A 22,830-nucleotide genomic window follows, 5' to 3' on the forward strand; every position below is an offset into this window, starting at 1 on the left:
ATAAGATTAATGAATTTTTGGTACATTTAATGATGTAGTAACTAATAACAGCCCATTATACTTTCGATAATGAAGCTAATAAATATACTAATTTGACAATGAAATAAGGAGATGCAGATTAATGTAACCTATACTTAAGTTGGAATAAAAATTATTTGAAAATATATAATACCATTGAACTTTTTTATTTAGGTGCATAATTATGATAAAATTATCTTAAAAACTACAACAAACAACATAATCTAGTCGTGGTCTCTTCCATTAAACAAAGTAGTCAAATATAAATTACAAATTTCGAAAAACTTCTTTATAAACTACATTATCAGTACTATTACATTCTTCATCACTATCACCACATACCAATATTTTCAAACCTTGTCGACTGGTGACCCTTGAGATAGCAACATAAAGTTGACCATGGCTGAACACAGGTTTCTTCAAATACAAGCCCACATGTGCCAATGATTGTCCTTGACTTTTATTAATGGTCATTGCATATGAAACAACCAATGGAAATTGTCGTCTTTGAAATTTGAAAGGCAATCTTATATCAGAAGGTATCATATTGAGCCTAGGGATCAAAACTAATTGGCCAACATTGTGACCACTTAGTAATTTTCCCTCCAACATATGAGAACCCAACCTTGTAATCACAAGTCGAGTGCCATTACACAACCCATTATGATGATCAATATTTCTCAACAACATTACTGGAGTCCCAACTTTCAAGAACAATTCATGATTTGGTAAACCAGAACACTTCAAACTATTCAAAAACTCAGGAGTGTGAATATCGTTGATCAAGCTGCTACCTGAATCAGATCTGCAAGAACTGTTTGAGCTAAAGTACATTTTACCATCTCCACCCCTGAAATTAATCATGTATTCATTAATGGAATGAACTACATCTAAAGTAGGAGCAAGTATTGCCCTATTATCCAAGTAAGACAAATCAGAGTTATCACTATGGAACAACGGATATGTGCTAGATACGATAGTTCTTAACGGATCATCATTACTCTTAAGCACAATATCGTCAGGTAATCTAATCACAGAAACACCATCACCACAACTCCCAATTAATCCATCTCCAACATCAGCTATCCAACTCGAAAATTCTTCCAATTCAGTGGCCATATTCTCAGACACTTGTCGTAAACGCATATTCTTTGTCAACCTCAACACTTTGCAACTGTTCCAAAGGTAAGATGAATTGATCGTTGCATTAACTATATCATGCCTATTACCTTTAGGGATAACAGGTAATATTTGCCGAAAATCACCACCAAGTACAACAGTTTTACCACCAAATGGCACATCTAACCTTGATTCATCACGAACTCGCATTATATCACGAATACTTCTGTCTAATGCTTCAAAACAATACTTGTGCACCATAGGAGCTTCATCCCATATAATAAGCTTTGCCATCAAAATTAGCTCTGCCAACGGACTTCCTGGTTTTATATTACACATAGAATCCTCATTAATACTAATAGGAATCTTGAAACGTGAATGCGCTGTTCTTCCACCTGGCAATAACAATGAAGCAATTCCACTTGATGCAACATTCAAAACAATTTCCCCCTTTGAACGAATAGCAGCAGACAATGACTTCCATATAAAAGTTTTTCCAGTTCCTCCATACCCATACACAAAAAATATACCACCAAACTCAGATTCCACTGAAGTCATAATTGTATTGTAAACTCCATGCTGCTCATCAGTAAATTTCTCAAGATATTCAAGATGATCTTTAGCCAATTGTTCACGATCATATGCTAACTCATCATAGATCAACCTATCATTGCTCATATCCAAGAATTCCGAAGATGGAAATGGCATTGTTTCAAAATCACGCAAACTCTTACCAAGCTCACCCAATAACTTCTCAATTTCAACCAATGTAAAATTTTGAATTTCAATATCTGTAAGCTTCAAATCTACACAAAAATATTTCCAAAATAAAAGGAATTAGTTGCAAAATAATATAGAATTACATTTAATAGATATACTTATAATTCATATTATTTTAATATTTTTCATCAAAGTACACTTTTGAAACCTATCCTAAACAGACGGTACACTACATTTGCACAAAAAATATCTTTAATTACGCTACATTTTTACACACTTGCCAATAATATATATATATATATATATATATATATATATATATATATATATATATATATATATAGGGGGTCGCGCCAATGAGACCCCCTAATTTTAATGAGATCTAGAGCACGATCTGGTGCGTTTATTTTATCAATCCTATGGCTGATATTGTATCTGGAGGGAGAATTTTTTTCACAGGTTTCGAATCCTAGAGGAACCAAAAAATTTTAAATTTTGTTATTCAACAGTTTATACTGCATTGTTCATCAGTATATACTGCCTTGTTGATCAGTATATATGTCTTATTCATTACCAATTATTTAAATTTTATTTCTCATCAGTGTATACATTTTGTTCGTTAGATATACGTCTTGTTCATTAATATTATATGTCTTATTCATTATCCTCAGTGTTTCACGAAAAATAGGGGATCTCACTGGAGCGCGCCCATATATATATATATATATATATATATATATATATATATATATATACAAACAAATATATATACATATATTTAAATAGAAGTATTACAGGCAGACATACTTGATGAAAAATGAATTGCATATGATACTAAACTTGATACCAACAAATATTATTTAGCTTACTAAATAATAAAATATTATAATATATATTTTTTACAATCACCATATATATCCCTATTTTTAATTAATGCGTTCACTTATAGATCAATTTTAAATGATTGAATTATGTTTCAATATTTTTAAAATATGGAATTCTATTTATGCTATCAAATTATATATCAATAGTTTAATTATTCCACTTTTATAAGTCATTTTTCAATATATAATATAAAAACATACCATATATTTTCAATGTATATACATTCACATATTCATATAAATTTACTCATTATTATCACAAAAGGAGTGCTTTAACTAATAACAAAGCATCATAAAAACATACCTGGATATCGTAATACCAATCTCTGTTGATATAAGATATCATCGCCTAATAAATTCCAAGTACTGCTCCACACATTTTCAGGCCGACTCATGGAACTTGAAGTAAGCAACGTCACAAATAACCTTCTCAAAGATGAAGCAGAAGCCCAATTACTTGCTTCAACAATCCCATCAATATATTCTTTATCATCTTCTAACAAACCCAAAGCATAGCAAGCCTCACGAAATGTTGAATATTGTACACCATTTACACATCTAATATCCTCATAAGAAGTCGCACCTCGAACAATATTCAACAAACATCTTAAGTAAAATGATTCACCCGAACCTGGTGGAACATAATACAATCTACCTATAGAAACTCCTTGTTTCCTTGGTTCCCATCTCCGATGATTTTCCGTAATTTTCCAAACAAATTTTGTAGGAAATTCAGGATATGTAAACTCCTTAGCTTCTGCATACATTTTGTTTGCTTCAAACCAACCTAAGAACATACTTTCATGAATAGTTTCCCTATTCAAAATATTTTCAAGCCGATCTGCCTCTGAAAATATAACCGCATGCTCACCAGGTAAATGGTAACTCAATCTCTCCACAGAAGGTTTTTTGTATTGGATTTCAAATCCAAATACTCTCCAAGCAGCTTCACATGGTGAGATGTATCTACAATCATAATACTGATTCACCTCATCTATGCCCCTCCCTTCATCATCTTCTTCGCTTGAATTATAAAATGATGCAGTAACACGATCATTGCCTTTATTAATATACTTGAATAAATACTTGATCGATCGTGATTGATTACACCATTCTACATTAATATGAGCACCATACTTCAAAAGCAAACCACGATTGTGAGGCACAACATATCTATTGTCCAAAGATATACCATTCTTCAATATAACGCGCCCATTATTCCGCCTTCTATATACAGGATATCCGTCATCATCAACAGTTGTTGCATCAACATATTTCTTTGGAAAATACTTCGTACAACGACCATTCATCATACACGGCGATGAAATTCTGAGGGCACCACATGGACCATGAACCATGAATTCTTTAACAGCTTCATAATATTGAGCATCATCTATTGGATCTGGAATTTCCGCTGAAATGATCTTATCTATATCTTCAGCATCAGGATGTTTATCCTCTTTTGCCATAAATAGCAAAATATGCGCATGTGGCAATCCTCGTTTTTGGAATTCAATTGTGTAAACAACTAAGAAAAGAAAGTTTAATTTAGAATATATATTGAATTCATGAAAATATATGTATAAAGAAAATAATCTATATAAATACCTGCTCGGACCACACCGAATACTCGATCATTGCGAACACTATGAATTAGATTGTCTAACTTTATTTTGAAAACTCTGGAAACTATATCGGGCCGATCCTCTGACTTTAGACCTTTAGCATCAAGATATCTAACTAACTCTGGCCACTTTGGATTGCAAGTAAAAGTGATAAACAAATCCGGATATCCAGCCCAACTACAAATAGTCATAGCATCTTGGTAATTTTGAATCATATATCGTGCACCACCAATGAAAGAAGACGGCAAAATCACTCGTTTTCCCTGCATAGCTGGATCCCTCTCACCTCGTATCAAAGCATCTGCTAAACCTTTATACATATCACATCGCAATTTATTTTGATTATAACGAAAAAAGTTCAATCTACCAGCTTCCACCATAGTGTAACTATCAACAATAAACTGCTGAAACAAACGTCGACAATAGAACAATATAGAAAATTCTCCACGTCTTTCATGCAATCGATAGGCCAAAAATTCCTTCACACTTATTTTCTTCCGCGAAAATTTGCTTTCTTCAACACCCTTTGCAAATGGAATGTCACATTTATACCCATCTTCTCCATATGGAAACAACAATGGATATTGTAATGCAAGATACGATGGATGAAGCTCATTAATTCGTTTCAATTTTCCACTCTTGAACTCAATAACAATATCTCTATTGCCCATTGAATCATCTATGTCTCCAACAATAAGTGCAGCTACTTCGGACGTAGACGGCAAATTATAAGTTCGAGCATCTTTCCCTCTTTCACTAATCAATCTCAATTTCACATCTGGCTGGATTGCATCCCTTAATCGATCCTTAGCCATCCTAAATGACTTCGCCAACACATTTTGTTCATCAAGCATTGCTTGCAAATCACGCACAATTTCAGTATGTAATTCATTAAAATTTCCAACATCCCTGAAACAATATTAAAATACTATAAATATAAAGTAATTACATGTATAAAATATTGTAAAAAAAAACCACAAATGAAATAAATTACCTCACTGAAAGTATTCTATTGTGAACTTCATTATCTGTGTCATAGATATACAACTGCGCAAACTTTGGAGGACAACCTTCCATAGGCATCAAACTACCAATGAGATGATAGTTTTGCCCATGCAATCGAAAAATCGGAGGGGTATTGCCTTGATTTATCGAGTGATCAATTTTACCACCCATTGATGTGAATCCAAACATATTATTATAAGATCTAATATTTTGGAGATAATGCTTACTTTTGGCATTATTTCCAAAAATAAGATCATATAATACTTTTGGCGGACACATAGCTTTTGGAAGTTCAATTTTTCCATGCATGCAACACAATGAATATTTGGGTTTTGTAGAATTAACAGTCTTCGCCAATCTTTCTTCATACCAAAAAAATGCAAAACAATGTTCACATTCATGAACAACATCTCCAATATCCCAATATTCTGAAGAAAAAAAAAATCAAAATATATTTGTCAATATAAATAACTCGAAAGTACAAAAATAAGTTAAAAGAAAATGCAAAGCACTATCATACTTATTTTCAAAAAGCAACTAAAATATAAGTACCCAATCGGTAAAAAAACTTCTACTCAAATAGCATTCACTAAATTATTCATACAATGTATGCTATCATTCATATATTTTAAAAAAACTATGTACTTACTTATTGTAAACATATTTGAATTTCATAAGTTGTACTCCTTAATATAAAGAATTACCTAAAAATATAATACACTTGCTTAATATGTTCACAGTAAGCAAAATTGGAATCCTTTCAAAGACTTGCAATAGTATTACACAAAAATAACTAACATAATATAAATATAAATTAAAATTTTAACACACACACACACACACACACACACACACATATATATATATATATATATATATATATATATATAAATTACTTTTGAGGCATTAAAGAATTACTACTAAACAATGTAAACTATATATAAAACATGATAGAAACATAACATATATAAAAAATTAATCGATAAATATATATAAACTCACAAATTATAGGAAACATATGTTCTTTATATATATATATATATATATATATATATATATATATATATATATATATATTCATTTGTAAACAACACAACACTTATAAAATTAAATATTAATTGACATGTATATATAGATAACATCATTATAAATTTATACTACTAAACAATAACTAATCACCTTGACTTTCAACTTTCTTCTTCTTGCGACGATCAATAATGGAATTATCACTTGGAGATGAAGATACACAAAAAGATCTCTTTTGCTTTTTAAATTTATCAATAATGATAAATTTCGAACCATTGTCTTCAAAATCAACAACACTATCTACATTCTCCACAACATTTGAAGAGATAGACCTTTCAACATCTACAAATAATGACAACACAAAATAAGAATTTTATAAGTTAATCGCTTTAAATTTAACACTGAAGTATACATATTTTAGCAAATCTGGCATAAAAATATAATATAGAATAGTTGAATATATCAAGAATTTTCGACATAAATTTATTAAAATTAAAAAGTCTGTTATTCATTTTCACAGACACACACAAACACAAAATAATATAATAAACCCTAATTAACTAAAACTTGTTTTTCATAGTGATTGGACAATATACATATAAGTATACTGTATAAAAAATTATAGTATAATAGTTTGATATGCGTGTATATATATATATATATATATATATATATATATATATATATATATACACACTCAATTTAATGTCACATTTGAATTATCAGTTTAACTTTGTTGTATATAAATTACATAGTTTCATATATGTGTATCAATACTTATGTTGTTTCTAATTATTTTTTAAATGATAATACTTCTGCTATTTTTGATTAAGTTGTTGTTCATAATAGATAGTTACGTATATTGGAATTGAACAAATAATGCAAAATATTCAATAATCCACGTATTTTCATACGAATCAACAACTCACATTAATATGATAATTTTGAACACAGTGTTTGATATATAAATTGAGATAAATGGTGATAAATAAAACTAAGATAAATAATACCTAGCTAAATAATATCAGGGGAGGAGATATTAAATTTTTTAGTGGAACAATGATATAAGAGCAGGCCTCTCGCTTAATGCGGGCCTTCTTATTTAACAAACAAAAAATAGAAGCAATATAATAGAAAAAAGATGATAATCCAAACAAATGACCCAAACTAAAAATAATAATTTTGGACATGAATTAAATAAATTAACGCCATGATTTTTCATATATGAAGCCCATCAGGCTTATTATTGTCGAACCCACTACAATCTAATATCCTATCATTCTTATTACCACAAAAAACTATAAATTATAATTATCTTATATGGCTGCCAACTACCACAACAACTAAATTTATTATGCCATAAAGATACAATAATATAAATAGAGAGAACTTCATTTCTAGGGTTTCAAGTCCACCTTCATTCTAAAGGTTAGGAGGCGCCGCTTCACTCTAGAATTCTAGAGTCTTCTCTCTAAATTCTTACCCTAATTCCATACCCCGCATATCCCATCCTTCTCCACATCCAAATCTGAAAACTATTCCACAATACCATCCACAAACTTCAATTACAGCTACACAACTACCAATTTTTTGATCCAAATCCCTTCGAAAACTTAGAAATCTCGCTTATTCAGTGTGTACAAATACAGAGCCTAAAACTCACAACATCTGAAAGTCTCTCGCAAGTGCAGCCACGCCTACCGACACTACATGCACAATTGGTGAAGCCAAGAACCAGAAACGCCGAATCCTTTCAGATCCGAAGAGTATGAGCAAAAAGGTACAAATACCGAGATTTCTTAACCCTTACTTTAGACTTACACTAAAGTTTCAAAATTAACTAACACCAAAACACGAATCCTTTTCAGATTTGAAGACGCTGATTTAAAAATTTCAGAGCCCCCAGTTCGATCTACAGGAAGGAACAATTACCTATGGAATGGCTTTATAAGAAGGCCAAAGAGGTAGTAATTTATAGCTCAATATATTCATCAATAAATTGTATTACCAGAAATTCGATACTTACTAACTAAATGTCCTTCCAAACAGTTTAAGCACAATTTTCATGTACAAAAATCCGCCAAAAAAAGATAAGTATCTTACCTCCTGTGTACTTAATTTCTTTGTTGTATATTTTTCACTTTATCTAAGACATTCCTTACTAATACTCAAACTTATGTGATTTTCTTACAGAAATGTAAAAAATAATGGAGAGCAAAAAACAGAAACGTGAAGATCTACTGAAGTTTATTATGCAGATAAAAACTTCACTGTCTACTCAAGATCTACAGCAAAAATGAAGAACCAATATCAAGATAAGAACTCATTTTCATACATTATTCACAAAGATAGAAATATAATAAATACCAGTAGAATTTTCTGCATTTGATCTGACGCCAGTAATCTTCAACGATTTTGTTAGCTTTCTCATTTAGAATCACCTGTAAAATATGTGAAAAAATTAGTAAAAATTTATAAAAAAAATTCCTCAATAAAAAAACTCGTATAAAAAAAAGGTGAAGAATAATATAATCACTTTCACAACAAAAATGGTTAAAAGTAAAGAAACTTCAACTTTACTGTTCTTGAGTAATATAAGCTTCTGAGATTTGCTAATATGAGCACTGTAAGTGAATCTGCAGATGAGAAAAAATGAGCCTTTATTACAAAACTTATTTATATAAAAGTTAATTAGCTAATATCCAGTGGTTATTAACCTGCAAGTATTCAAATGTCAAGACAGTACAGATAATACCTCCTCACAGTTCCTAGGAAATAACAACACATGCTAACTTTTTTCCTAAGCGAGGCGCATGGAGTGTGGGCTTAATTAATAAAATATTATTAATTAAGTGTGAGGCAAATTAGTGTGGTGTGCAGGAGGTATACAGCTGTATATCATTTATTCTAAAATATTAGGATATTCCACTATTCTAATAAAATATTATTAATTAAGAGTGAGGCAAATTAGTGTGGTGTGCAGGAGGTATACAGCTCATTTATTCTAAAATATTAGGATATTCTAGTACTATATGAACTAATCTATTAAATATTAATTTATATACAAATTAGTGAATTACCCATTATCTAAATTCTAGAAGTCAGTTCGTCACTTACCTTAGGTAAATATATTAGAATTTTTTAGGCTTTACTGCGCCTCGCCTACGAAAAGCCCGCGCCTGCGCTTAAAGCCCTGCGCCTAGGCTCCGAGGCATGTTTGCGCCTCATGCGCCTCGGGCTTTTTAAAACCCAGATCAGACTTATACTCACATATATATACATAATAGAATTTTATAAATTTTAATATTATATTCATAAAACTAAATTTATATATCTTATGTGACATTTTGGGAATTTTGGGTTCCTTTTTATATTTTTCAATATTGAGTTCATTGAATTCTCACTTTCATAATACAGAAATTTTAACTTTATGTAAAGTTTCATTAGTATTGAGTTCATTGAATCCTCACTTTCATATTTCTCAATTTTGAGTTCATTAGTATCTTAAACCATAGATATCTTTAAATTTATGAAAAGTTTACTGTGTTGAAAGTACAGCCCATATACTTATGATCTACCCATAAATATCTCTATCTCCTATTTTACTGATTTATATGCTTAAAAATACAGGTCATATACTGATGTTGTGGCTCCAAGATCAAAACACCATACAAAATCCTTATGAAATATTGTGGCTACTATGCATAAGGTAACATCACCTTACTTGTAAATTATGTTAGACTTTGAATGGAGTGTGATCTGCCTGGTGATCACGGAGATGGCCTGCCTGGTGGTCAATTATGTGATTATTTTTTTCAAATTTAATGGAGTAGCCCTGCCTGGTGGTCAATTATGTGATTTTTTTTTCAAATTTAATGGAGTAGACCTGCCCGGCGGTCATTTGTTTATGTTTGATAACATAAATATTAAACATAGACACTGAATGACATTTAACGAAAAAATAAAACTACTTCTGCATTAAATCATATGATATCAGCTTCAAATACACAAGAAATAGTAATTAAATTCACACTTCAAAAAAACAAATTCAGTTTACATTAAATTAATATAAACTGAAGAGGTAATTCATATAAGATTATAATTTCTGTATTTGAAAAAAAAAGATCATATTTTTTATATGATATCCTATATTAGATATAAGACTTCTTAATAACTTGAATTGAAAATATTTTTAATGATATATTTATTTTCAAAAACTTGAAATGAGTTAAGAAATTACTGAATAGATGTTTTTAATTCCCTGTTACTATCTATTTATGTAATAACTCATGATATAATACATTATTTTCTTTGTTACTTTCGTTTTTCTTTTTCTCAATAAAATTTCAATTCAGCAACTCAACGTTAATACATTATAACATCAGTTTGATAACATAAATATTTAAAATACAATATCTGCATTAATTATAGTATCTCTGCATGTAAAATATTGTCTCTGTTAAAAAATATGTACATTAAATATGAAACTTGTAATAATAAAAAAAATCGAATACAATCCAAACTTCAAATCTCATAATTAAAAAATAAATCTATAGGTGCATTAAATATCAAACTTTCAAATATATAAAAGCTGTAATTAATACTTTGGAAAATAAGATTCATGGTCAAGAGAAATTTGATGTAAATTGAATATGTAACTCATATAGGATTGTACTTTCTATCTATTAAACCACAGTAAATAGATATAGTACAAATTATTAACTTTGACTTACACCAGTAAAGTAAATTAGTATAAGTTAATATTTAGTTAAGTTCATAGGCCTGTAACATAAAACTGAAATAATTATAGCATATATACAATATTATAATTCTTAGCAAATTATGTACTTTAGTTAATGATGCTGGTTAAACATGATTATAAATGTATAGAAATAACATTTAAAACTAAATCACATTTACCAGATAAAATTAAATAGTTACTACCAACACAAACTGGCAAATTCATACATAAGGTCATGCAGATTAAACAAAATAATTACTACCAACACAAACTGCTAGATTCATACATAAGGTCATCTAAATCTATTGACTGCAAATTATATGATGCTTACTCAAGTAAGCATCAATATTTGCAATCAAACCAAAACTAACATAACAAAAGTACTGCAACATAGAGTTTGTAATAGAAATAACAGTTAAGATGACCATTCCTACTTAGAACCTTAGACAGATCAGTTCAAAAAACAAAAGGATTTGCTTCGTCAATTCTTTTCAATCTTCACTTTCACAGCTCTCGCCTTCTTCTTCCTATCATTTTCTTCATTTGTGAAATCATCCAACAGCTTCCTCTTCACAGATTCATGGCACTTAGGTTCCTTAATAATCTTCGATGATGCATCACTCCCAGTCTGTGTAACCTTCTTTGGGGTGATCATCCCATCTTCACAATCCTATTTCAGTAAACAATAAAAAATGTTAAAGTAACTAAACACTAATTTAAAGTACAAATATTAATATTCATAAATCATACAATACCTTCCCAAAAACTGTAGCCATTGAAACATCAGTGTTATGTGATAAGGACTCACAATCTTCCAAGTAACCTTTGTCAAACAAATTCTCTGCAGATGCAGACATCCCACAAATATCAGCCTTAGTTAGCAGCTTCCTCTTCACTAATTCATGGCAATTAGGTTCCTTAATAATCTTCAATGATGCAGCACTCTGGGTTAATGTTTCACCCTTTGGGGTGATCATCCCATCACCATCCTATTTCAGTAAACAATAAATAATTTTAAAGTAACTAAACACTAATTAAAAAGTACAAATACTGATATGCATAAATCATGCAATACCTTCCCGAAAGCTGACATTGAAACCTCAGCAAGTGAAACATTCATGGGGGTGCTCAACCCATCTCCATAATCCTATTTAAGGAAATGAAATACATTTCAATGTCTAAACCAATTGTAAAAAACACAACAATTAATATACACAAGTATACAATACCTTCCCAAGCTCTTCAGCAGCTGATATATCTGTAATTTGGGAAATCTTTGATAAAACATGCGACTCTGCAAGTGAAACAGTCATGGGGGTGCTTTTCCCATCTCCATAATCCTATTTAAGTAAATGAAATTAGGTTTCAGTGACTAAACCAATTGTAAGAAACACAACAATTTAAATACACAAGTACACAATACCTTTCCAAGGTCTCCAGCCATTGTTATATCTGAAATTTGAGATAAAGACTCACACTGCTCTAAATAACCTTTGTCAGACAAATCCTCCAGGGTCGCAGAAAGCCCACAAACATCGTTCTCTTTCCAGAAATGATTAATGACCAGTTGGTCAGTGCAAACTTTAGTAACTGTGTATGGCTTATCCTCCACAAAAGATGCTTCTGATCTCATCTGTATCTTAAACATAACAACTCGTTCATTCAAAGCTACATCAATCTCCTTTGGAACAATCTTGGCATCAGCTGCCTCTTTGTCATTCATTGATATTTGCACAGCTTTTTTCCCAACCAAGGCCACAGCCTCCTTATCCCACACCAATAAAGAAGCATTATTGGTACAATCAACCACATTCAAAATCAGTTGATACCTATAATAGATATAAATCACATATGAAAAATTTAATAAACTTGTACAATACATCCTATTAAATCATATTGAATAAATTAAATACTAATGGCATTTAATATACTTAACCTCTTATTAACTACTCCATCATATTTGTCACAGTTACCACAATAAAATCTTCCAGTTTTCTTTTCCACTTTTCTTGTGCATTTTCTGCAAGCGTTATAACACCATTGTGCATAACAGTCAACATTGTCTATTTTGGCACAGATCCAATGCTCCCCATCCTGCCAAAAATCATAACAAAGAAACTGTTCTTTTGTTAAAACACATAATCTTTCCTAAATTTACTCTTCTTAGCTATTAAATGCATTACCTCAACTGTGAAAATATCATCGAGCGTTTTAACAACTATGTTTCCATTGAAGAAATCATCAGTTTGAACAACACTTTTTTCAAATGATAATTCAAGCCTGGCTGAAAATGACTGATTCCCAATGATCCTACACATAAACAACACATTACTAAAGAAAAACAACAATTATAAAATGCATATCAACACTACACAATCATGAAACACTTACTGCTTCCTAAAATCTTCTATTTCGGGAATATCAGAATTTAGAAAAATCTGAGAAGCATTGTAAGATGTGCATGCTCGCATCTCACCTACATACAATCAAAGTTAGCTATTAATATTATCCACAACATACAACCTGAAAAAATCAAACAAAATTCATACCACGATAAAAGTTAGGGCGACAAAGCTGAATAATAATAATCTGAACCCTTGTGTCTGCAGCATCAGCTTGATTGAGGAACATATCAACATAGTCCTCCCATAGAGTGCAGTAGATTTGATTGTGGCTGTTAAATAAAATCATATTATAATAACAAAAAACCTACATAATGATTATACTGTGAAAACTTAAATAAAGATTAACATATACTTTTGATCCTCCAACTTTAATTCAACCATTTTTGACTCGGAGTCATTCTTCACAAACCCTTTCCCTGCTATCACTCCAATAACATCTACAAAATAATCCAAGGTTACCAAACTGCACATTGTAGTACCAATAAACCCACAAATACCAAAAAAATAAAACACATACCAAACATTCCTACTGAATCAGTAGTCTGAATTGAAGAAATATCCTCAAATGATTTGAATGAGAACTTATAGTTTGGAAAACACTTTGGAAATACTTCCGAAATCATGGTTTTTGGCGTGAGTTCAAGACGATGCACATGATCTGTCACCTTCCACTTCGTACCATTTCTCTTGACCATGAAATTCATTATTTGATAAACCAAACCTTCTTTAAGTTTGTTTCCAAACATTTTGGTTAGTTTGTTTGGCACACTCAATTGTATCCGTGTTCCCTACAAATATATTAACATGTGAATTGTTATGCAACAGGAATGCACTGATTTGCACTGATTCAGGTAAAGGACAACACTGTACTGCATATTTTATTGGTAAGCAGGGAAGTATTTTCATAGACATACGAAAAAAGTTTTTTTTTTTAAATGAAGGGAAGTATTTGCAGGGAAGTATTGGTAAGCATATTAGTATTTATTGGTAAGCAGGTGGGTATTTGCATAAAAATGAACAGGCATATATCTTACATAATTTTTTTTAATATAATACTATTTTGTAATAAATTAACAAAATTACACACACACTACAAAAACATGTTCATCATGCACAACACATTCAAATATAACAGTTTGGACAATATTTTTATAAATGAACATGCATATATCTTTCATAGTTTTTTTTAATATAATACTATTTTGTAATAAATTATCTGATACCAAATACAATTACACACACACACTACAAAAACCTGTTCATCATGCACAACACACTCAAATATAACAGTTTGAACAATATTTTTATAAATGAACATGCATATATCTTTCATAGTTTTTTTTAATATAATACTATTTTGTAATAAATTATCTGATACCAAATACAATTACACACACACACTACAAAAACCTGTTCATCATGCACAACACACTCAATTCGAATTATTTCGGACTTTGAGCCAGCAACGTATCTATTGTACACTCGCACACAGCGCACTTTTATGGCTTGAGTTGTTTTATTTGTCACCAGTGCATCAATATTGGTGTACAGGGGAGCCATCTTCAACTTTTTTCTAAAATCATTTAAAAAAATTAAACAAATATTAGATCCTTTTTTGGTTCCTTAAAAATGTGATACGAAAAATTATATCTTAGCATATAAACATTCTAACATGGAAAAAATGATTACATATCACTTTATGAAAATTCTTTCTGCAATAACGCAAAGTACTTTATTTTTGTACAAATGATCATGTATTCAACTTTGTCATTGCAGAATAGCTTAGCCATTTCCAAACAAACATCTTTTTGAAAAAGCAAACAAAAAGTTTTCAAGTAGACAAAGAAAAAGAAATTTTTGAAAAGTAGTAAAGATAGAAAAATGAGCATACAGAATATTCATTATAGAAAATCAAACAAAAAGTTTTCAAATAGACAACAAAAAGAATTTTTCGAAATGCAGTGAAGTTTGAAAAATCAGCATAAAGAATATTCATCATTCTCACTGCCACTTATCAGTGGAATAGCTCTTTCCATGGAAAGGCTCTCTGCAGCAATATTGAGAAATGATTAAAAATGAAACAAATAGAAATTTTTGAAGATTTTTGAAGAAGACAAGAGAATCTTTAAAGTACGAAATCAGATAAATCATCTCATTGCCACTTATAAGTGGAATAACTCTTTCCATGGAAAGGCTCTCTGCAGCAATTAGAGAAATGATTCAAAAGGAAACATATAGAAATTTTCGAAGAAGACAAAAGAATATTGCAAGTGCGAAATCAGATAATTTTTTTGGAAAAAAGAAGGATGAGAAATATTACAAATGTTAAATCCCAGAAGTTAAGTGTGAAGAATTAGAAGATAATGAAGTGGTATTTATAGAATTTCGAAAACAGTTGGCTGAAAAGAAATTTGGGCTCCAAATTTCAAATTCAAAATCGTGCTGATGTTGGAGCCAAAATGCAGACCCTCTCTTAATCCAGTGCACGATAATCAAGCAAAATCCATTGGGCTGATTGGCGGGAAATGGCTGCTGAAATTTGGGCTCCAAATTTCAAATTCAAAATCGTGCTGATGTTGGAGCCAAAATGCAGACCCTCTCTTAATCCAGTGCACGATAATCAAGCAAAATCCATTGGGCTAAAGGCTGGGCTGATTGGCGGGAAATGGCTGCTGCAGAAAACTCTGCTTTTATATTAGTATAGATTTTCTTTTTCAACGTTTTCTCACTTTAAGTTGGACTTCATTAGAATCCATGTGTATGATGATAATATATGATTCTCAAAAAAAAAAGTTATATATGTGTGTGAATTAAATAATATAGAAATAAATTATATAATTTTTTGTAGGCGAAATTATATAAATTTTAGAAACAATAGGGCCGGATGACCCTATTGGTGATTGAAACTTAAATTTTGTCCACAAAATTTAAAACATCAATATTTAGCCATTTATGTGCTCTACCTAATTTACCCTTTAACCCAATAGATCCAACAACTTCATTTGACCCGGATCCAGATTTAGGGATTAACCCATGCCTTGTCTACCCCCCAGACCCCGACCCCACCCACCCCCCACCCACCCCAAGCCAAAAAAAAAAATTTTTTTTTTTACTTCCCCTGCTTGTCTACCCCCCAGACCCCCGACCCCACACACCCCCAAGCCAAAAAAAAAATTTTTTTTTTTTACTTTCCCTGCCTTGTCTACCCCCCAGACCCCCGACCCCACCCACCCCCCACCTACCCACCCCCAAGCCAAAAAAAAAAAAATTTTTTTTTACTTCCCCTGCCTTGTCTACCCCCAGACCCCCGACCCCACCCACCCCGACCTACCCACCCACCCCCCCACCACCCACCCCCAAGCCAAAAAAAAAAAATTTTTTTTTTACTTCCTCTGCCTTGTCTACCCCCAGACCCCCGACCCCACCCACCCCACCCCCACCACCCACCCCCAAGCAAATTTTTTTTTTTTTTTTACTTTCCCCGCCTTGTCTACCCCCCCAGACCCCCGACCCCACCCACCCACCCACCCACCCCCAAGCCAAATTTTTTTTTTTACTTCCCCTGCCTTGTCTACCCCCCGACCCCACCCACCCCCCCCACCACCCACCCCCATAAGTGCTAAAAAGACCATTTTACTTTATTTTATTTTGGATTTTCGTTGGCACTTATGGCACTATAAGTGCCATAAAATAAAATAATAAAGTAAAATTTTTTGGCTTGGGGGTGGGTGGGGTCGGGGGTCTGGGGGGTAGACAGGGCAGGGGGAGTAAAAAAAAAATTCGTTGGCACTTATGGCACTATTAGTGCCATAAGTGCCATAAAATAAAATAATAAAGTAAAATTTTTTGGCTTGGGGGTGGGTGGGGTCGGGGGTCTGGGGGGTAGACAGGGCAGGGGGAGTAAAAAAAAAATTTCGTTGGCACTTATGGCACTATTAGTGCCATAAAATAAAATAATAAAGTAAAATTTTTTGGCTTGGGGGTGGGTGGGGTGGGTGGGGTCGGGGGTCTAGGGGTAGACAGGGCAGGGGGAGTAAAAAAAAAATTTCGTTGGCACTTATGGCACTAATAGTGCCATAAGTGCCTAACTCGACCTGCGTGCCTGATCCTACCCGGCACGCGACCCGCGCTCCTGACCCTACCCAGTTCGCCCAATTAAGGGCAAAAACGTCCCAAAGCTATAAAAATGGCCAAAATTTGTGTTTTTTCAATGTGTGGCCATAAATTGTGTTTTATGCTTCATTTTGGCTACTTCAAAATTTTACTCTTTTAAAATTTAGAAACAATAGGGCCGGATGGCCCTATTGGTGATTGAAACTTAAATTTTGTCCACAAAATTTAAAATATCAATATATGGCCATCTTTTATGTGCTCTACCTAATTTACCCTTTAACCCAATAGATCCAATAACTTTCTTTGACCCGGATCCAAATTTAGGGATTAACTCATGCCTTGTCTACCCTCATACCCCCGACCCCACCCACCCCCCCACCCACCCACCCCCCCAAGCCAAAAAAAAAAATTTTTTTTTTTACTTCCCCTGCTTGTCTACCCCCTACCCCCGACCCCACCCACCACCCACCCACCCACCCCCCCCCACCAACCACCCCCAAGCCAAAAAAAAAAAAAAATTTTACTTCCTCTGCCTTGTCTACCCCCAGACCCCCGACCCCACCCACCCCCCCCACCCACTCACCCACCCCCCCTACCACCCACCCCAAGCCAAAAAAAAAAAAATTTTTTACTTCCCCTGCTTGTCTACCCCCAGACCCCCGACCCCACCCACCCCCAAGCCAAAAAAAAAAATTTTTTTTTTTATTTCCCCTGTCTTGTCTACCCCCCAGACCCCAGACCCCCGACCCCACCCCCCTCCCCACCCACCCACCCCAAGCCAAAAAAAAATTTTTTTTTTTACTTCCCCTGCTTGTCTACCCCCCAGACCCCCAACCCCACCCACCCACCCACCTCCAAGCCAAAAAAAAAAATTTTTTTTTTTACTTCCCCTGCCTTGTCTACCCCCCAGACCCCAGACCCCCGACCCCACCCACCCCCCCAACCACCCACCCCCAAGCCAAATTTTTTTTTTTTTTTTTTTACTTCCCCTGCCTTGTCTACCCCCCAGACCCCCGACCCCACACACCCCCCACCCACCCACCCACCCCCAAGCCAATTTTTTTTTTTTTACTTCCCCTGCCTTGTCTACCCCCCAGACCCCCGACCCCACCCACCCCCCCCCACCACCCACCCCCAAGCCAAATTTTTTTTTTTTTACTTCCCCTGCCTTGTCTACCCCCAGACCCCCAACCCCACCCACCCCCCACCCACCCATCCCCCCACCACCCACCCCATGCCAATAATTTTTTTTTACTCCCACTGCCCTGCCTACCCCCTGACCCCCGACCCTACCCCCCCACCCACCCCCAAGTCAAAAGGAACTTTTTAAACACTTCCCCTAGGATTTAGATATTCCATTTAGGGTTTAGATTATCCATTTAGGGTTTAGATGTTCCATTTAGGGTTTAGATTATCCATTTAGGGTTTAAATATTCCATTTAGGGTTTAGATGATGCTGTTGTTTCTATATTTGTTCTGCATGTTTGGCACTTATGGCACTATTAGTGCCATAAGTGCTAAAAAGACCATTTTACTTTATTTTATTTTGAATTTTCGTTGACACTTATGGCACTATTAGTGCCATAAGTGCCATAAAATAAAATAATAAAGTAATTTTTTTTGGCTTGGGGGTGGGTGGGGTCGGGGGTCTGGGGGGTAGACAGGGCAGGGGGAGTAAAAAAAATATTTCGTTGGCACTTATGGCACTATTAGTGTCATAAGTGCCATAAAATAAAATAATAAAGTAAAATTTTTTGGCTTGGGGGTGGGTGGGGTCGGGGGTCTGGGGGGTAGACAGGGCAGGGGGAGTAAAAAAAAAATTTTGTTGGCACTTATGGCACTTATGGCACTATTAGTGCCATAAGTGCCAAGCTTGGCACTTATGGCACTAATAGTGCCATAAGTGCCTAACCCGACCCGCGTGCCTGATCCTACCCGGCACGCGACCCGCGCTCCTGACCCTACCCAGTCCGCCCAATTAAGGGCAAAAACGTCCCAAAGCTATAAAAATGGCCAAAATTTGTGTTTTTTCAATGTGTGGCCATAAATTGTGTTTTATGCTTCATTTTGGCTACTTCAAAATTTTACTCATCTATTTATCTACTACTATAAGTCTATAATAAAAGTGTGTATTCTTACAAATTTTTATTATACCTATAATAACAACATTACTTGTTTTAATTTTTAAGCATATTTTAGCTATTCAATATAGGATTAAAATATAGTGAGAATTTTTATGTGAAAATTAAGAATGAGACGGCACCTCGTTTTAGCCAAAATCATAATAAATAAAAAATTAATAGTCACACACATAAAATCGTCAAAATAATAATATTTATGATTAAAATAGTCTTTATATTGTGTAACAGTGTATCTTGAACACTTTTTATTAGTGTATTTCTTACTAGGATACACTGTTACAAACTTTTTAGTCCCGAAAAGTGTGTAATATTGTACTCCATTTTGAACTCTTATACGTTTTTCATTATACACTTTTGCAAAAAATTATGTAACAATGTTCACATTTTTTTGCAAAAAATTGTAATAATTAGTCTGCAGTGGTGATGAAGACACGGCTACAACTCGATTCTCGCCAAAAAATCGAGAATTAAGAGAGAGAGAATGGCAAGGAAAGAAAGGCTAGTAGAGATTGAGGACATTGGGACAACACAATGCAGGGGATGGCAACAACGCAAAAATTAGGAGAGAAAGAGGCGGATGTCACCGCGACAACGTATAGCGTACAAAACCTGAGAGCGCAACAGTATGTCTGCCAACAGTGTACCAAACCTAAGAGCAGCATCGACAACGGGCGTATGTGTAGAGGGGGAAGGGGGAGACGACGGCCCATGCGCCGAAAGGGAAGGGGAAGGCGGCGGGAGACTAGGGTTGGAGGGGAGGGTGGCTGCAGCCTGCAGGGATTGAGGGCGTTTTTTTAGTTTTCTTTTTATACATATATAATCATTAAGGGCATAATGGTACGTTTACACTAAAAAAAAGTTAGTATTTCTAGTTTTTTATGCTGGTAACTATTTCTTTTTTACTAAGTGAAAATGTATAGATTGACCTATTATATACCCCTATAATATTTTGAAATATGATAATTATGTGATGTCACATAGGACTAATAAGATTTGTGTGTGCTAATCTCAGTCTAATATATTAAAAAGAATAAATTCATTGTTTTCACTCTTGAGAATTAAGTTCAACATTCAAATTTGCGAAGATTGGTAAAGATGCACATAGGAGGAGCACAATATAAAAGTATAAAACATTCGAAATAGAAGATCCATTACATAGAAAGTAGCTGAACTTGAGTATGCATAGTAGAAAACGAAGTAGAGTTCGATGAAGAAGATCATCGGTTGGGGAATTCCAAGGCCACCATGGCCCAGCGATCCTCGCTGATGGGCAGCACAAGCGTGCCCTCCGGCAAGGCCACGTTTGGCATGCACGTAAACACTCGAACTCTGTTGCACAGCAGGTAACTACTCTTCATCTCACTTTCACCTGCACACCACATTCTCTCATATACTATATTACCAAAGACAAGAACAATGCACCAAGTAATTTAATTACCAATGCTCTCATGTTTTTGCTGAGGATAGGAAATGTCGCATGACTCAAAACGACGTGCAACTTCGAGAGCCTCATCACGGGGCTCGAACAGCTTACCTGAAAATTCATTCATGCTAATCATGATTTGCATAAAGGAATGGCTTGGTGAAGAAAGGGTGAATTTTAAGTTAATTTTACGCTCAATCAAGGCGGTGTACGCAGCCTTAGCAGCACTCAGCTCTGCTAGTTTCTGGGACTGAGCTGCAGCCCCTTCGAAAACCTCTCCTTCGACTTCAACTGTGCTGGAGAATGAGTCGCAGCCGTGGCTAATCGTTTTGTATACGGGAGGGATGAATCCTTCCTCTGTCCCCACTTTGTGGAGGAGGGCCTTGTAATTCTTCATAATTAAGAAGGATCAAAATGAGTTACAAGATCATGCTAGCTATCATATTTTTTTATATATAGTAGTATATTTTTTTTGATATATATACCTCATGAAATGCATCAGTTAATAAGGCTAGCAGAGCAGTGGCTGCAGCAGAATTCTGTGCCTCCTCTGCAGAAGCGCAGAGTTCGTTGCTCGTGAACGACTCTTCAGCAATGGAAACTGTGGCCTTGAAGCAATCCCCCTCTTTCTCAGTCTTGTATTCTGGTTGTTTGAGATCCTTTCTTTGAGCATACATCCTAAGTTTGTTCTTGAATGCTTGATGCAAATCTGCCACAGTGAGTGAGTGAGTGAGATTTGGATTGGATATTGGTTAGTACAATGTGTTATGCAAAACATAAGCCCAAAATCAGATTTGGATTGGATATTGGTAAATTGCTGTTTGCAACACAAAGACAAGTGTTTAATTTAATGTGTGAAATTTGATCACACTCTTAATTCTCTGAAATTTGATCATACTCTGAATTCTCATGCAGCAACTGTGCATAGCAGAAAATTGTTTACTTACATCTTCATGGTAAAATAAAACACACACACACACACACAAAAGCCAATTAAGATACGATGTTTTGAAGATGTGAATTGCAATTTTATGTGAGTGAGACATGCATGAGTATGTGAGTGTGTGTTTTTACCATATTATGATCATTTTCCCTAGAAAGCATTTTCTTTAGCTCAACAAAATTTAAAGCAGCTCAATTATTTCAATTTTCAAGATATTAAGAGTTGATAAAAAAAAAAAAAATGAAAAAAGAGCACGAAATTCTCACTGTGATCGACAGACGATTTGGAGCTCTCAACTTCTTTCTTACCAACATTTTTTTCTGGAAAAATGGATAGGAAAATTGAAAAACTGATGAAATAAAAATAAATCACACAATAACGCAGTAGAACGAAGAGATGCATTATTATTATAAAAGCAGAGAATGAAAAGCAAGAGAGAGGAGAGATACGAGAAGTGAAATGGGAGAAGGCAAGCTGAGCGACTTGATTATAGGCTTGTTTGGAGGAGTTGGCGGCGGAGGGGCTGTGGAAGGCGGCGCCGGCGACGACGACGGAGGCCTTAAACTGAGGGCAGTGATCAGCACCATCTCGGATGCATGTGTATTTGGGCATCCCCAATTTCTGTTTCTGGCACAGCTCTTGCAGCTTCGACTTGTACATTGTTTTT

The 22,830-nt window shown here is 34.1% G+C and overlaps 4 protein-coding genes and 1 long non-coding RNA gene across 12 annotated transcripts in view; 1 reads left to right on the forward strand and 4 right to left on the reverse strand.

Moving 5' to 3' along the window:
* The window catches only part of LOC131000296 (single-stranded DNA-binding protein, mitochondrial-like), a 130,013-nt gene that overhangs the window by 18,650 nt on the left and 88,533 nt on the right, over positions 1 to 22,830 (reverse strand). The gene's annotated exons all lie outside the window — the stretch shown is intronic.
* Positions 240 to 9,108, reverse strand: LOC131000279 (uncharacterized). 6 transcript variants are annotated; one of them, XM_057926101.1, is made up of 7 exons: positions 8,978 to 9,108; positions 8,765 to 8,838; positions 6,551 to 6,739; positions 5,361 to 5,799; positions 4,350 to 5,275; positions 3,046 to 4,269; positions 240 to 1,943 (listed from the first exon to the last, which is right to left on the reverse strand). In XM_057926101.1, the coding sequence occupies exons 2-7, from the start codon at positions 8,826 to 8,828 to the stop codon at positions 286 to 288; spliced, it is 4,500 nt and encodes a 1,499-aa protein (XP_057782084.1). In that variant the 5' UTR covers positions 8,829 to 8,838; positions 8,978 to 9,108; the 3' UTR covers positions 240 to 285. The 6 variants fall into 6 exon arrangements, with proteins under 6 accessions (XP_057782084.1, XP_057782085.1, XP_057782088.1 ...); XM_057926102.1 differs by having other exon boundaries at positions 8,973 to 9,084; XM_057926105.1 differs by lacking the exon at positions 6,551 to 6,739.
* Positions 7,684 to 14,758, forward strand: LOC131000301 (uncharacterized). The gene is made up of 4 exons (XR_009093705.1): positions 7,684 to 8,177; positions 8,266 to 8,361; positions 8,447 to 10,106; positions 14,369 to 14,758. It is a non-coding gene; the product is annotated as an uncharacterized LOC131000301 (long non-coding RNA).
* LOC131000285 (uncharacterized) lies at positions 11,375 to 14,362 on the reverse strand. Of its 2 annotated transcripts, none has more exons than XM_057926116.1 (11): positions 14,061 to 14,362; positions 13,896 to 13,980; positions 13,688 to 13,812; positions 13,530 to 13,614; positions 13,322 to 13,448; positions 13,075 to 13,232; positions 12,562 to 12,967; positions 12,368 to 12,478; positions 12,214 to 12,285; positions 11,894 to 12,127; positions 11,375 to 11,808 (listed from the first exon to the last, which is right to left on the reverse strand). In XM_057926116.1, the coding sequence occupies exons 1-11, from the start codon at positions 14,287 to 14,289 to the stop codon at positions 11,620 to 11,622; spliced, it is 1,821 nt and encodes a 606-aa protein (XP_057782099.1). In that variant the 5' UTR covers positions 14,290 to 14,362; the 3' UTR covers positions 11,375 to 11,619. The 2 variants fall into 2 exon arrangements, with proteins under 2 accessions (XP_057782099.1, XP_057782098.1); XM_057926115.1 differs by having other exon boundaries at positions 13,075 to 13,256.
* Positions 20,905 to 22,823, reverse strand: LOC131000291 (double-stranded RNA-binding protein 1-like). Of its 2 annotated transcripts, XM_057926125.1 has the most exons (6): positions 22,613 to 22,823; positions 22,430 to 22,483; positions 21,706 to 21,929; positions 21,413 to 21,611; positions 21,236 to 21,331; positions 20,905 to 21,166 (listed from the first exon to the last, which is right to left on the reverse strand). In XM_057926125.1, the coding sequence occupies exons 1-6, from the start codon at positions 22,821 to 22,823 to the stop codon at positions 21,015 to 21,017; spliced, it is 936 nt and encodes a 311-aa protein (XP_057782108.1). In that variant the 3' UTR covers positions 20,905 to 21,014. The 2 variants fall into 2 exon arrangements, with proteins under 2 accessions (XP_057782108.1, XP_057782109.1); XM_057926126.1 differs by lacking the exon at positions 22,430 to 22,483.

This window comes from Salvia miltiorrhiza, chromosome 8, assembly GCF_028751815.1.
Source record: "Salvia miltiorrhiza cultivar Shanhuang (shh) chromosome 8, IMPLAD_Smil_shh, whole genome shotgun sequence".
NCBI lineage: Eukaryota > Viridiplantae > Streptophyta > Magnoliopsida > Lamiales > Lamiaceae > Salvia > Salvia miltiorrhiza.

Excerpts from the sequence above, each read along its gene's own strand:
- LOC131000279 (XM_057926101.1), bottom strand. The coding sequence starts at position 8,828 with ATGAGAAAGCTAACAAAATCGTTGAAGATTACTGGCGTCAGATCAAAT. Across the intron at positions 5,276-5,360 it reads AATAGAATACTTTCAGTGAG|GGATGTTGGAAATTTTAATG; the intron begins GTAATTTATTTC and ends ATATTGTTTCAG. Across the intron at positions 4,270-4,349 it reads ATTCGGTGTGGTCCGAGCAG|TTGTTTACACAATTGAATTC; the intron begins GTATTTATATAG and ends TTCTTTTCTTAG.
- LOC131000285 (XM_057926115.1), bottom strand. The coding sequence starts at position 14,289 with ATGTTTGGAAACAAACTTAAAGAAGGTTTGGTTTATCAAATAATGAAT. Across the intron at positions 12,479-12,561 it reads TGGCTGGAGACCTTGGAAAG|GATTATGGAGATGGGAAAAG; the intron begins GTATTGTGTACT and ends TTACTTAAATAG. Across the intron at positions 12,286-12,367 it reads CTGCTGAAGAGCTTGGGAAG|GATTATGGAGATGGGTTGAG; the intron begins GTATTGTATACT and ends TTCCTTAAATAG.
- LOC131000291 (XM_057926125.1), bottom strand. The coding sequence starts at position 22,823 with ATGTACAAGTCGAAGCTGCAAGAGCTGTGCCAGAAACAGAAATTGGGG. Across the intron at positions 21,612-21,705 it reads TAACTGATGCATTTCATGAG|AATTACAAGGCCCTCCTCCA; the intron begins GTATATATATCA and ends TTAATTATGAAG. Across the intron at positions 21,332-21,412 it reads GTACACCGCCTTGATTGAGC|GTAAGCTGTTCGAGCCCCGT; the intron begins GTAAAATTAACT and ends ATGAATTTTCAG.